The sequence below is a fragment of the Teleopsis dalmanni genome, chromosome 2 (assembly GCF_002237135.1).
Source record: "Teleopsis dalmanni isolate 2A chromosome 2, ASM223713v2, whole genome shotgun sequence".
Classification (NCBI taxonomy): Eukaryota; Metazoa; Arthropoda; class Insecta; order Diptera; family Diopsidae; genus Teleopsis; species Teleopsis dalmanni.
In genome coordinates this window covers 144610395-144626488 of record NC_051847.1, presented here as the reverse complement: position 1 = coordinate 144626488, position 16094 = coordinate 144610395, and the positions used below count along the sequence as shown (strand labels likewise).

Genomic DNA, 16094 nt, shown 5'->3' with positions numbered 1-16094 from the left:
AATAGGACTATTTAATAAAAATTCAATATAATACTTTTATATTTTATTTTTAATAATAATATTCAGAATTAGTATATTTTTAAATGTGCAATACACAAAATAATTTATTAAAGTGATATTAATTTGTTAATACCAAACTTGCGTCCATTCGATGATAAGAACATATTTCGCTGTTTAATACTTTCGATAACTTTTGATTAGCAAAACAACACTAATTAATCAGCTGTTCTTGATTTACTTCACAGACAGAGAAAATTTATCAGTATTCAATATAATTTCTTTAAAGAAGTATATAATTAGCAAATTAATGGCGCATAAGCGTTTATTACTGTATATTGGTTTGCTTGCAATATGTTACTTGATTGGCGTGACATGGGTAAGTTAATAAAATTCATATGTGCGAATGAAATTAAGTATCTTGCATTGACGCAGGCTGAATCGGCAGCTTTAAGCAATCTAACTTCAAGTAACGTTCCAGCTTCAAATGCAAATGTATCACACAATGTTGACGTTGCAAATGTTAGTAAAATAATCAGTAGTACAATTGCAACAAATGTTTTGGCATCAAGTACAGCTGCATCTCCCAATAGTACAACGCCTAAAACTTGGTAAGTCATGTCTTGTCTGTTGCATAGGAATTGTTATTATTTTAATCATTTTTTTTTATTTATTTAACCATATTCTTTTTCACCCACTTACTCAGTGTTTGTGACGGTGCTTTGCTGCCACGCCTCAGCGAAAATGGCAAGCAGTTGGAAATATGTCAGGAATGCAAGTGCAAACATAAAGCACGGAATACTACATTAACGAAGGTAACTATTAAGAAAATAATTTAATAGTTTAATTTTTAAAAATTTAGAAGTACGGCAAAACAATTTTAGATACAGTAAAATGTTTTATAAATTTTTTTTTTGTTGTGCGATTTGTATACTGCAAAATCCTCGGGAGATATTCGAGCCTTCACACGCAAGGCTGCATGTCTTCTACTAGTTTAGGATCAATTATTAACATAAAAGACCTAATTCGATCACAGGACTCGGTTATAGTGAAATGAGGATAGAGTAGGTTAGTGATATATTCAACAACAAAATACATTTTTAATGCAAAATACGGTTTTAGTTGTTCTTTTTGTATGTAATTGTTGTCATTCAGTCATCTTTTCTAATGAAATGGGCTGTATCTGCTAATTCTTGTAATGATATTTTGCATATATTCGAGCAAATATTTACTAAATATAAATGTTTTAGTTGTTAATTTTAAAAAACTTTTATACAAATTAGATACGACAAAGGTTTCTTGTACTCGATTAAGTTAAAGTTAAGTGATAATTTAGAAATGCTTTTAGGCACCCCAAAAGTTTTCGTGAAGTGAAGCTATTGCTCATCATCCTTGTTTGAAAAGGACGTAGTAGCTGCTGGCCCTAAAAGTGAGTAGTGAAATCTTTTTCACAGAGGTTGGCTATGAAAAAGAAGCAACTCCTACAATATGCATATACGTAATGCATTTTACTCTCATCAGGATCAAATGTTAACTACTGTACTATTTTAGAAAATACTATGGTTTATTTTACTAATACTCAATCATCAAAGTTAACTAATGAAAAGCAAAACTCAGTTATGTATTAAACAAGAAATTAACGTATTCCTACGTAATATCTGACATCAATTATATGCAATAAACATAACTTGGATTATTGTAACTTTTATATAGGAGAATTATCTGAATTATTTTAAACATGCAGAAAGTCCAGTTTTCATATTAACAGTTTTCATATTTGAAAGTAAGTGGTCCTATTCTACGTTCATCATCATTTGTTAACAACCTTTGAGTTGGACTTTCACTTCATTCATTATGCATTTGAGTCAATTGTGTTTTAGAGAAATTTCATTTTATTGGAGATGATGTAACCATGTTAAGTTCTACATGACTTCTTATTATTTAATGCACATACCAGAGAAAAGACAAAAACAGATGTATGTTGGTGACACAATATGCAGCTGCTTTGGTCTTGTTTTTTTTTGTATTCAGATTAACGAATGTTTTAAATCAAATTTTTTTTTTTTTGAATCATCGATCGTATGTATTGATCATAAATCGAGATATGTAGTATCATATTTTCACTTGTTTCATTTTTTAAAATTTGAAAATGAAACAAATAATAAAAGAAACAAGACGTTTGCAGCGATCTTATACTAGAACTTCAACTATAGTATAATTTTTTTTTTCCATTCACTGCTTTTCATTATTTGTCGCTATCTTAATTATTTTTGGACAACTAAATATTCATTCGTGGTAATTCTTTACGTATACAGTCAATACAATCCTGAATGCAAAATTATTCTCAAGCTCAGGTATTTTTTTTATTATATTTATCATAGTTCTTCAAATGGCGACTTTTATGTATTATTTTGAGCTTTCATCCTTATTAACTATTACATTGTATGTCCTTATTTATTTCAACTATATGTACTCTTATTTGCAAATATCATTGCTCAATATGTGTTCTTATTTATTCTTCAAAAATGTTTAAGTAGTACTTAATGGTGGTGTTTGTGATATCACATTCCGTAAATGTTCTATATCCCATTTTTCGTTTGATTTGATGAAGTCTAAAGGGAAAGTCACTATTCTCTTTTGCGAAAATCAACAAACGAAGACAACATTTAGTTCTTGCATTGAAAACTCTTTCAAGCGAAAATTCATTCCCATGCACCTTTCATTCGTTCAAAATGAGAGTCCAGTCAAAAGGGTTTAATTGTTTGAAATATGTAATAATAAAAAGAATTTAGTATTAGAAAAAGTGTTCATTCACAAGTTACAAATACAGTAAATACTGTTTCGAGCGGAAATTCATTGCCACGCACCTTTTTTTCGTTGGATCCCCCTCTTTTGTTTTGAGGACAGGGATCCAATCAAAATGATTTAATTGTTCCAATTAATAATAAAAAAAGATTTGTTGTAAAATAACGTTTACAAATGAGAGAAGAGATTTAAGAAAATTTTTACTGTAATTATAAAAACTATGCTATTTAAGTACAAGTTAATATAAGATTACAATACATATATATCTGCAATAACAACAATGTTGTCTTGTGTAGTAAGAAGTTTGTTTGTTTGTACATATGTAAATATAATATTATCTTTAATGAATAGTGCGAAAAAGTGGACTATCCTTTGCGAATGAATTATTGATAGTTGAAATTTCATAAGCTATTTATTTATTTGCAACATAAATGCTCATATATTAATTATAAAATAAGTCTACTTAGTACAGAAAACATGCTTTATGTGTGATTTAATTACTTTAATACAAATTCTTAACTTTTTTTATTTTATAATATAAAATGCTTATTTTATATATTATTTATTTAATTAACAATAAATATAATATTTATATGCATAATTCTAATAACACTAACCTGGTTTCCTCCAATTCCATTACAGGTCGTTGTTATAATTGTTATATGGATCATTTCCATATTGGTAATCTATATGCTGTTCCTGATGTGCCTGGATCCATTGCTGAACAAACGTGTGAAGGCGAACTATCAGGAGCATACCAATGAAGATGTACATATCAAATATCCAAGCGTACAATATAGTCTTTTAGTGAATTCCAATAAAGACTCTGATTAATATTTTATTATATGTTTTTTTTTAAGTTATTGTTCCCATATTACACTTAATGTATTGATTTTGTTTACTAACCTGAACTTTGTGCTTTTGTACGACAACAGCACAAAGGGACACATCTTTCGTTTTAACGTGCATTTTTGCTGTTTTTTTTTTTTTGTTTGTTAACTTGTTGCACACATCACTGAAATTTTTTTTTTTGGATACTTTTTTTAGCTTAAAAAATTATTTTTGGCATTCGTAATGTTTTTAACAAAAAATTCTATATTTCTTTTTAAAACTAGGATGATACAACCTCCACTACACCGCCAATGCCCAGCTCAAGAAATCAGGAGTTAAATTCACGTGCAAATGTCTTGAATCGTGTAGGTCACCAGCAGGACAAATGGAAACGTCAAGTGCGTGAGCAACGTCGCCATATTTACGATCGGCGTACAATGTTAAACTAAGCAAATCCAAATTAAGAAAATAATCTATATATATGTATACATAACACGGGTATAATTGGTTTATATTCTATATTATATTTGCAAATTTATTTATTTATATTTTGAACAAAAATTATTTGTGCAACTTGTTAATTCCAATTAAAAACTTAACTAGTATAGAAACATGTATGTATGTCATCTTTGTTGTTGTAGCCGTTTTTATTTAACCAATTCGAACAAAATTTAAAATAGCAATATATGTTTGAGGATCTCATCGAATTTTTTCCAACTTTAATTATTTAACAATAAATTATTTATACACCAAATGTATAATTTTTTCTATTTCCTAAACATTGTCTTCAACTGTTATATTAAACCATGAAATTATTAAAGCTTTAAAAATCGGTAAAGGTTTATATCTGCGACAGTGAGCCGCCATTTAAACTTTACCATTGTGGACTTGATGACATTTAAACTTTAACGGCGGACTTTTTAACATTTGTAAACAGTGCTGCCAATTCGCTTGTTTTTTAATGAGTGACGTTATAGTTGCGTAGCGTGATTAACCCATACCTGCCTAAGGATTTTTTTTTTGGAATTATTGGTCAAAACGTTTTTTTGTAAAGCTTAATTAGTAAGGGGGTCGGGGTGTGGGGTTAAATTATTCAGACGGAGTTAAAGCTATGTCGAAATTATATAAGCATTAATCTAAATGCGTTATCAAAGCTTGAGGATATACAAATGTTATGAATATACAGATATGTTACCAATTAGCTGTTATTTACTGTTTAAAACTCTTTATTTTAAAAATGCGCTTTATAATTGTCTTGATTATTACATTACGAGTAACAATAAATACCGCTAAATGTATGATAATGCTTATGATAAAATGGGGGATTATGAAAAGTAAACAGTCTGCAAATGATATCGAAGTAATAAATCACATTGAAAAATGGTTCCATTAGAAAATACCACGCCGCTAAATATAATGGAAGGATGTTGAAAGTGGTCGATGTCGATAAGTGGATAGCTTCATTTCGCATACTGATCACTTGAAAGCCAACCTCAAGCTATATGAAATGCTTGCACTAGCAAGAGATGCAGTTATGCGAACGGAAATCATTTTGGCTTTAACTCAGTGACGATATCCAAGAATCGAAGGACGAAAAATGATCCGATGTTGCTTGGTCTACTTCAGTTAATCCTTCACTTCAGTGTGGCCACATGATGGACGGCGCACTGTTCCAACATCTCACAATATAGATATAGTAGACATTAAGCTGAACAAAAACTTTTTTGTTCAAATCCCGTCCCAATATACTAACTGATGCTTTTTTGATATGTTCTTTACACAAAAGAAGCCATATCTGCAACTTACAATAAGAGCTCTGACCAAAAATCAAATTCTCAAGGAATGCTGACAAACAAATTGTTTTCTCTCCAAACTGGCTATTGAAACCAAACCCAACAGTCAATTAAATTCGTCTATCCGTGTATTAGTACCTAGATTGCACCGATCAATTTTGCAATGGAGGAACTACATTCAACATGGACATAATATGTTGCTACAATCCCTCACATTGAAAATGTTACTTTGACAAGATGTAACCGATTTATTTGAGATCAAATGTCCGTGTATAGTAAAAAGTCTGATCGAAGATCAACAATTGGAAGTACAATTGCAGTAGCAAAACCAATTTATTATAATCCACCTTATCACAATACATATATCAACAGACTGCATTCATCGATGCTTGCATTTGTATCGCGACTACATTGATAAATTCTACAATCAGTTTAGTGGTCCCAGTGTCTATCAGATAAGATGACTTACAGCCGTTCATAATAATGAAATTTCTTTTATGAAATAACGTTTACATTGCCATTCTAAATAGACTTTCGCTAATATTTCTTGAAACGTTATGTTCTAAGACATTGAAAAGGAATTTTAACGCAATTCAATTAAAGTATATGCTAACTGGGGCAACTAATTAATAAAAAACTTTATTTTAAAAAATAAAATAAAAAGTATAATAGAATAAAGTATAAAAAATGTATTCCATCAATTTCTCCACTGCACACAAGAGAACGAATTTGAAATTGGATCGGTTTACATAATTTTACGAACAGCATTGCTCTAACATTTTATTCCAAATATATTTTCTGCTGTTTCTTCAAATTGGTAAGACTTTAAGTCGGATGACAATTATAGAACGAATTCTTAATTAAAAAAGTTCTAACAGACATAAAGTTGAATTAAATAGAAATTTCAATGCTCCATTTTCCATGGTATTTTATTGTGAAAGCTATCTTATATTTTTATTAAAATTTAGTTTTTATAAAATTAATAAGCAACGACGCTAACTAATAACCTTCAATTAGAGAGGCAAGAGCCCAATTCTCATCAACACGGAATGGTCCCTTAATTTCAGTACCGGCCTCTGTACAAACAGCAACAGTATATTTTGGATGTGCACGGCAGTCACGATAATACAACACCTCCATTACTTTATGCAACTGTAAAGAATTTAATAATAAGAAATAAAATTAAAAAAAATTAAACGTCACATCTTACCAATTCGAAAGCTTGTTGTTCTGAAATAGGTTTACCAGGTTGCAGAGCTTCGCGTATGAGTGGTAATGCTAAGTGTTGTCCAAATCCAGTTGCAATAACCTCAGATTCGTAAGCACTACCACGTAAGTCGATGTGACCTAGAAATGGTTTACCATTTTCCATTCCGCCGACAACCATATTAAGGAATAAAGGATTCATACGACTGCGACGATTGTACAAAACTCGTGTTAGCCAATTATACAATGATTTTGGTTTCATTTGCAATTTGTCACCGCTGCACATATCCTCAACAACTTTTTGATTTATACTTTGTTGGAGATTTTGAAAATCGGCATAATCACCACCAGTGCCAATAATGGTAAAATCATTTACTTTGAAGACACGTTCGACGTCTGTGAAACGTGCCAAATTGCCATATGAAACCAGTGTATCTGCAGCAATAAGTACACCATTTTCATATTTAATACCGACTACCGATGTGCCAGTTGTAGCTGGTGTGCTGTTAATATTTTTTTATATAAAGTATAAAATTAGATATTTTAAAAGTTTAATTTCAATTTTGTACTCACAATGAATGCTGTTTACCAATGTCTGCCGGCATTGTTTGTGCAACTCCACCACTAGTGAAATTATAAAAACTTCCTGGTGATGGACCATTCTGCCAAAATTCTGTTGGAAACGCACTATTACCACCGTTGAACATTTTTACTATATTTCGAACTCTTAAAAATTGTTTATTTAATTCAGCGTACTTCACGCAAATGACGAAGGAAAATTAAAAAATGACAAGACACAAATAGAGTTTGACGTTAACACATTAGCTCTGTTCGCTACTTGCAGTGACAGTTGGCAGAGTTACCATGCTACTCTTTTTTATAAAAAGTTTCTTATTCAATTTAATAATAAGAATAATATTTTCAATTCTCAACCCTTTTTGCTGCTCCATTTTATTTGTTTTATTTTTAAGTACTTTACATCTGGTGAGTATTTGCAAGTGCTAATAAAATATTTTTTGAAACAGAATGCTTAGTTCTCTTTAAACTATATATTCGCTTTAAATAAACTATGGATTATATATTTTGTCAGTAAAAGTTTTAAATTACTTCTGATAAAATAACAAAACATAAATTTAATTATGTGCACCTGAGGTAAACACAGGTAAAATTAAGAATTAAAATTAGTTTTTATAACAGTTTTCGCACAGTTTATTGCGTTCAGTAAATTGATTTTACTCATACTTTGATGCTGTTGAAAATGTTATGAAACCAATATATGCACAAAATATTGCAATACCGACACACAGCCATGCGATGATCAAGGCACTGAACTCGCATCAAGTGACCTCAAGACTAAACTACCTTGATAAGCTAAATCTGCTGGGTGAAACAAATCACCTATCGATTCTTTAGCTACCGGGACATACTGGCGTACGCGAAAACGAATACGCGGACAAACTAGCCAGGAAAGGAGCAGCCATTTTGGGACTAGGAAATAGTACGCTCCTTTCTCTCATAAAAATAAAGTAGAACTAGAATAAAAACGATTACTGAGATATACCAGGATTAAAACAATTCAAATTACTTATGGGTACCTATAACAATAAGGGATACCAGAATTCTATGAACCTATCAAAAGAATAACTTAGAATCATCACAGGAATCCTAACAGGGCACTGTAGACTAAAACACCACTTTACAAACTGAGCATATTTACGGATGCAAACTGTAGATTCTGTGAAGAGAATGAAGAATCGGCTACTGTGCTGTGCTGTTAGAACGCCCCGCGCTAATGCACATACGAAATAGACTCCTTGGAATGCATATTTTTACGGAAGAGGCAATAAAACTCTGTAAAGTGGGTTGTATACTACTTTTTACTGACGCAACAGTGCTTAAAGACGTGCTCTAAGCCCAAAAGGATGCACAATAGACCCGACGGTCGTAGTGCCACATCCCCTAACAATAATAATAATATATGCACAATATTTTTCATGTGTAGTTTTTTTAATTTTTTATTTTACGATTTCATTACTAAATTATTTTATCTATTTAATTTTAGCGAAAGCAAGAAATTTATATCTAATTTGTAAATAGTTTGAGTAAATGTTGAATTATTTCTTAAAATGTTTCCACACATAAACAAGCTGAGTTGATATATACAACTCTTCAAACTGCAGAATTCATCAAGTGTAGCAATCAATAAAAATTATTGCACCAAAATTACTCCTTAAAAAATTGCTTAAGTGTGGCATGGGTCAAAGAAAAATTTCTCTCGTTTTTACTTCTATAATTTATTTCGCTTAACAAATGTTCAAACTCTAGACTCTAACCCAATATTAAAATCTATCAAAAGTATGTACTATTTATTTCCAATTATACATTACATACTATACCCTACTGAAAACTATACATTTCGATAGATTTAAATATCCTACCATCTCCTACTATCACTTTCTGTTCCTATGCTTAGTTTATGGAATGAGTTTAAGAACAGCTAGTGTTGTGGTATTTTTTCTGAGCTGAATATAAAAACTTCTCGTGTTTTTCACTCTATTCAGCTCACCTTCAATTTATCGCCTCAATATAAACAACTAATGAAATCGGATCATGAAATATAAAAATAGTGATTTTATTTATTTAATCGACATCTGTTTTTAAAAGCGTTCCGTCTTCTGTCTTCAGCCACAATCTCTTAGTAATATGTTTTGATTAAATCCAGTCAATTTTAAATTGACCCAAAAGTAAATTTTGTTCCGTTGGTGCTGCTTATTTGATCTTTTAATGACCTGAAGACTTAAACTAGGAACTACAACTTGAACCTATCCCATACGAATCCACTTTTCTTATACACCTACTCTTTATATTTGTTTAAAAGTACAGTTGTAGCTTTCAAGAATAATAGTATACTATAATTCTTGATAGTTTTTAATTTAGACAAAAATTAAAAACAGCTTAAATTTTATTTAAAAACTTTTTATTTAGTATTTTATAAATTTATTTCATATAAAATTCTAAAATTAAAAAATAAAATGTGATTCATTAAAATCATTTATTATAGTATATAAAATAAGAAAAGATGTTTTATTAAAGATAACTAAATCAAATAAATGACAAGAGGAAGCATGTAATTATTATAAAGCTCTTGCAAGAATGAGTTTTCTCTCGCATATATCAACTCGGAGCGTGAAAATTTTGTTGCTAATTTTTTTAATTTGGTAATTAAAATCAGTGAAGAAAACTATATTGTATTATATATATATTGCACTAAGAATGTATAATAGCAACATAATTGTTGCAAAATAAAGGTCTTGACTATCGATAGTAATTAGACTATCGTCTATCAATAGTTACAACACTTTGAATGAGTACGAAAAACATATTTTGATTATTATATATGTGAAAAATATATAATCTTAAAAATTTCAAGCGATTTCTCCATGTACGTTATACCACGTTTACAAAATACTTCAACGTATATTTCCTATGAATGAAAAATCCTTGTAGTTTTCTACAGTGCCGTCTACTTCCGAAGAATAGATGTGGATACATTGCTACCGATCGTTTGTCATCAGTACAAAAGAAGAGAGTATTCTCTTTTACAAAACTAATATTAACAAGTTTTCTTTATTAAACAGTTTCAGGCACAAAAAATAGAAAATTCTATGCCCAAAAGTATTATACTAATTTGGACATGTATATGATTTAGTTATCTCTGATATTATATGGATAAATCTGGCACCATATTTTAAATTAAAATATTTATTATATTAGGTCTGTACCACGAGCTACTCGTAGTAACTTTGAGTAACACTGTGTATACACAAATGCGAGTAAATGAGAGCAAATTTTCGAGTAAATGAGAGCATCTGAGAGAGCGTAACATCACTGTCGAAATTTGAAAATATTACACAGACTTTACTCCTACATTTTATTTCAAGTAAAATTTATGTTGAGGTGTGAATCAGCTGTTTTGGTTTGAATTTAAATTTTTGTATTGTTTATTTGTGCGGCACTAGTGTTCTCGCCAGACTTTACACAAAGCTGTTCCATGGAAATCTGTGTAAAGATTTACGTAATCAGTTTGTACTTTACTTGTGTTTTACTTAAGTTTTACTACGAGTAGCTCCTGGAATAGACCTATAATTATATATTTAGTACATTTAAAAAAAAACATCTGTGGCGAATATTTGCAATAGTTTATTGGATATAAAAAACTCGTAGGAGTTTCATTAACAATTTACGAAATTACCGCATTTAACTATAAAAAAATGATTGTTAATTTTATTCAATATTTTTCTAATAATTTTTATATAATTCGCTTTTATATTAATACTTTAAATGGAATGTATTAAAAAATATACTGAAACCAAATGTATATAAGGTATTTAAAAACTATATCGTTTCCTATAACTAAAAGACATAAGCTTTGTTTATTTTACAAACCATTTTAGCAAACCATTTTATATAAGAAATGTTTTGGTAGAGAGTGAAATATATTTTAGATATAATAACGGATTTGGGGTGTATAATGGATATTCACTTAATAAATTTTATTGTTACTATCACAAAAACTTGAACTGACAACATTTCTAGATAATTTAATACTAATGATATTAGCAATAATATTAAATAACATTGACATTTCTTTAGAATAAACTATAATTATCTTTTAAAATATGATAATTATTTCTTTTAATTTTAAAGTTATAAAAGTCATCAGTTCATTCTTGTCATGACATTAAATTATATACGTTTAATATTTATATAAATCTATATAATATTTATTAAACTCGTGCATAAATAATTGGAATTTTTTAAAAACTGGCATAAAAGCATAAGCTAAAATTAAAGTAGTTTAAAATTATATTAAGGTAATAATCATTCAATAATATTTATATAATAATCATCATATTTATAATTACTTATAAACAAATTAATCAATAATGAAATATATTATTCCATTTACCGGTAATGTCTTGGGATAACATTTTTAACAATACGTTTACACTACACAATTAACTCGACAAATGTGTAGTAATACCAGTTACTTTTTATATCAAATCCATACAAAAATGTGCTAATAAGGTTCGATAGTTGTAAGTCTAAATACAGTTATAGCCTAGATATAAAGTTATAGTATTTGAATATGATATAAGAATGTTTAACACATTTAAAACTCTAGTCTACAATATATACACAATTCGCCTTACGTCTTATTTAAAATTAAAATGGAATCATATATTCAAAATTTTAATTTTATAATTTCCTATCTCTTCATTAATTTATAACTAATTAAAAACCATTTCTAAAATTATTTTGAATGTCTAAATATTTAAAGCTTTGTTTCTTTAATACTTATTATAATTGTTGGAAGTTGTTAATATTTTGCATATCGTAATTACTCCTAGTGAACTGTTATAGTACTTTCGAAAATGTGGTTCCATATCTTATTTAGCAGTCAAGTTAACCAAATTAATTTGTTGGAAAGCAACAGCAAATTTTGCTTCGTCCTTCATTAACAGTCGGTTTTGTGTAGGAGTATGGACCACGCATAAAAACATCAATGAGTTGACAATGAGAACTGTAAGAAAAAAGTAAAAGTAATATAAGTTTTTGAAATATTCCAATAATATTAAAAATTATTCAATTTATCTTTTATTGCTTTCAATCTATATTAAAATATTGAGCACGAAAGTAAGATTATCAAATTTGTTTCATGACGATCGGAAGTGACTAGTTGGTAAATGTGTATAGCAGTTCAAAAAGTATTGGGAATTTGAGATTTAAAACCAGTTAACTGGGGATTTCAAAAAATTTAATATAGCAACTTTAAAGAACTTTATGTCAGTTTTAAGTACCGACTGGTTATTATATTAGTTGACCTTAGTCGCTAATTAGTACTATAACGAACAATATTCCTCGGAGCGTGAGGTTTGAATAAAGAAATTCAATTATCAAATTAAATTTAAATATTATTTCAACTTCATTCTATATATATATATTAATATATAGAGATTGAATATATTGAATATACATATAAATATGCACATAACGCACTAAGGGCCGGAACCTTTCTGTTGATTAGAACATAGCACCCCCTTTCTCTAATAAAAATGAAGGAGAATCAGAACAAAAAGAATTACTGGGATGATCTACCAGAACTGAAACAATCCAAATTACTTATTGATACCTATAACAATAACAGATATTTAGTCCACGATTGTATGGATTTATCTCAAAAGAAAAACTTAAAATCAGAAGAATCTGAAAACAATACTGTAAACTAAAATACCACCTTACACATACGGAATAGACTCCTTCACGGAAAAGGCAATAAAACTCTAAAGTTTGTTCTATACTACTCTTTATCGAAGCAACAGAGCTTGGAGACATACATAATATTACATATATGGTTGCTGTCTTAAAAAAATGGAAAATAGAATGAAACATAGAGTAGATTCATTACTATAGATTAATAGGTTAAACATTTGAAGTGTTGGACACAAAAGTTGGAATTCGAGTTTAATTAAATTTTTCGAATTTAATAATGCTTGAACACTATAAAACACTACTTTAAATATAACAAATAAAATAATCAATCAACAATATTATCATTAAAAATAATTACTTACATCATTGTAACATCAAGATCGGTTACAACTTCACCATCACAGTTCCAGCTTGATACATTAGGATCATCTTCAATTTCCGCCGTTGCCGTTATCGGTTGGCAAGATCCACTGATACTATACTCATCATCAGCTGTCAACATATTTGGCGTACGGAATGAGAATTTCTTTGTGCGGTAAACTTCAACGAACGGCAAGTTACGCTATTGATTAAAATATTTATTCAATTTAATTCTATTAATACAAAATATAAGCATTATTAAACGTAAATAAGAAGATATACAATAATTTAAAAATACCAAATAAGAATACTGATATATAAATCAGTTACACTTGCAAGATTTTAATGTATAAAATATTTTGAATATATATATTATCAAAGCAACAGGGCTTGGAGATATACTCTAAGCCCAGAAGGGGGCACAATAGACCCGATGGTCGCAGTGCCATATCCCATATCAAATAATTATACATAAAGTCACATATTTGGTATGATATAAAATAATACTTTAATATACAACACTACTAAGATGTACTTCTAAACTTACAATATCGCCAGTGCGCCCCATCATATTTAAAACTAGACGAACATTACTAATTAACGAAGTCTTTCGTACCAAAACCAGATCTAAGGTGCCATCTCCCAGATGACTGTATCGGGAAACACCATTAGGACTACGTGTACATGCGCAAGTAATATTAGCACCCGTTATCATAAAAAATTGACCCTTCACAATTTTCCAATTTTCTGCTCGTATTTGACTATTTCGCAGTCTACTAACAGAATTGTTGTTTAAGGAATTATTTGAGGTTGTGAGAATACTTTGCGCTTCATAAGTAGAGTCTGCTTTTAAGTTTTGTTTAAGATCTTCTTCTTGTTGATTAGGTTTAAATTCAGTTCTTAATTGCACATCTTCTAATTTAGTTACACTCAGCAATTCCTCAATTCGGTTTTCAGTTTCGATATTTTTATCACAGTCTTCCATATTAAAATTTATGCACTTATCAGTTTGATCGTTTTGCAGTTTAGTTTCATTTAATTGAGCATTTAGTGATATATTTGATGAACGGGGCATCATATCATCTATAGTTTGATTATCGATATCACCATCAGTTACACTTGTTGTGGATTTCAACAATTTATAAGAAAGTGCATCGTCAGGTTGAACTGAAGGCGCAATGCTACAACGTTGACAGTGAGCATAACAAATAGAATCTGTTGTCGAAGTAGGTTCTGCGGTATTTATAGTCTGAATACTAGCACGCATGTTCCTACTATTCACATCTTCTTCACTTTCCAGCAACATACGTATTTCGGCCTCATAACCGCGATTAAGCAGAAATGATTTTACACCAGTGAATTCATAGCGTTTTGTACCCATCCAACGATATCTTTCACTTTTAGCCGCCACATCACCCAAATAGCCATAAGAAAAGGCACTGGCACAAAACCGAACAATTCCTTGTCGATTGCGTACACTACAAATATCTAAACCACGACGTTGACCTAATATCACATGTATAGCTGCAGTTCGCACATCTGAAGTACCGTGCAAACTGTACGCCACAGTATCAGTACTGCCTGCTGGTATTATACCGACCGGTAACGCAGGCTTAGGTATATAAGCAGGACGTATAGCATCTATGCCTAAATCACGCATTGCACGAAACACCAAACCATTGATAACTTCGGCTACGGTACCATCACCGCCAACACAACAAACTGCATCGAACAAACCTAGGTCATGACTCATAAGTATATCACGTATTTGATTTGCACGCTGTGATATTATGCACGATGCATCCACACCAGCGAGCTCAAAGACAGGCTTACAATACCGCTCATACATTTGTAGACCCTGCTTGCGCCCACCGAACGGATTGATGAAAACCAACAAACGTTGTACACGCAAACGCGTGGAGTTATTAAGTATTTTTTGTAGTAACGCGTGCCATTGTCTTACCACGTACGGATCCGAGTTGTAGAGCGTGAGTGCGCGTATGTGCCAGCGATTGCAGTCGATTGGTGATTTGTTAATCCGCTCGGCATAGTGTATGGTCAAATATTGCTCAGTGGGTGCTGAAGTTGATTGGTTGGCATGTTGTTGGCGCTGTTGCTCGATGTTGCTAGATATCGTTGTATTAAAATCGCTTGTGGCCTGTGTAACACGACGACATGTTGCTGATTTTGTATTACCCTTCGCAACGTGAATTACTTCGTTTATATGTATTAATTTACTGGTGCTACCATATTTTGCAGCATTCGCGGCTCTATTGGAGAGCTGCTCTGTTTCGAATTCAAGTTCTATAAAGATAGAAAATATGTAAAATTAATATTAAAAAAACAACCTGTTTTAATTAAATATTATTTACAGAATTAAAAATATTATTAAGAAGTTATTATTAAGTATTACCTAACAAACAAAAATGACTTAATAGATGATATGTTATCAACAAGTATCTTCCGAGTTCAAGTACCTTTGCAACAGGACTAAGCCATTTCTAACAGAGATTATGTTGATATCTAAAGAATAATCCCGCGGTGTACAGTACGATTCATATTTGCCACAAAAATTTCTGACAACGCTGAACTTTATTACAGAAAGTATTATCCTTGTTCCAACTAAAGTCAAGTTGACACATAATCTCTTCGTGGTTTCGTCTAAATACCTACGACGTTATAATCATGCGTTTCATCCAAGGCATTAATAAATTGCAATCGCAAAAGTTAATTTGTGACTTTCCTTAACAATTATCAGAACTACTTAGACAGGCGATCCTTATTTTTATGGTATAAATACTTAGTAAAAAAACACGTCTCTCATCTGGT

The 16094-nt window shown here is 30.4% G+C and overlaps 3 protein-coding genes across 3 annotated transcripts; 1 reads left to right on the top strand and 2 right to left on the bottom strand.

Annotated features, from left to right (window-relative positions):
* Positions 1 to 214: 214 nt before the first annotated feature.
* LOC119679908 (uncharacterized protein CG1161-like) lies at positions 215 to 4165 on the top strand. The gene is made up of 5 exons (XM_038092497.1): positions 215 to 376; positions 433 to 608; positions 704 to 812; positions 3445 to 3570; positions 3918 to 4165. Exons 1-5 carry the CDS (start codon positions 308 to 310, stop codon positions 4080 to 4082), a joined length of 645 nt encoding a protein of 214 aa, XP_037948425.1. The 5' UTR covers positions 215 to 307; the 3' UTR covers positions 4083 to 4165.
* Positions 4166 to 6328: 2163 nt separating this feature from the next.
* On the bottom strand, positions 6329 to 7458 carry LOC119679650 (proteasome subunit beta type-4). The gene is made up of 3 exons (XM_038092120.1): positions 7206 to 7458; positions 6637 to 7135; positions 6329 to 6578 (listed from the first exon to the last, which is right to left on the bottom strand). The coding sequence occupies exons 1-3, from the start codon at positions 7337 to 7339 to the stop codon at positions 6426 to 6428; spliced, it is 786 nt and encodes a 261-aa protein (XP_037948048.1). The 5' UTR covers positions 7340 to 7458; the 3' UTR covers positions 6329 to 6425.
* Positions 7459 to 11971: 4513 nt separating this feature from the next.
* Positions 11972 to 15569, bottom strand: LOC119682788 (ceramide kinase-like; the record flags this gene model as incomplete). Its single annotated transcript, XM_038096300.1, is given in 3 exon segments — positions 11972 to 12216; positions 13268 to 13467; positions 13813 to 15569. Coding segments are annotated over 3 exon segments (2066 nt in total), but the record flags the coding sequence as incomplete, so codon positions are not given.
* Between the last annotated feature and the right edge of the window lie 525 nt (positions 15570 to 16094).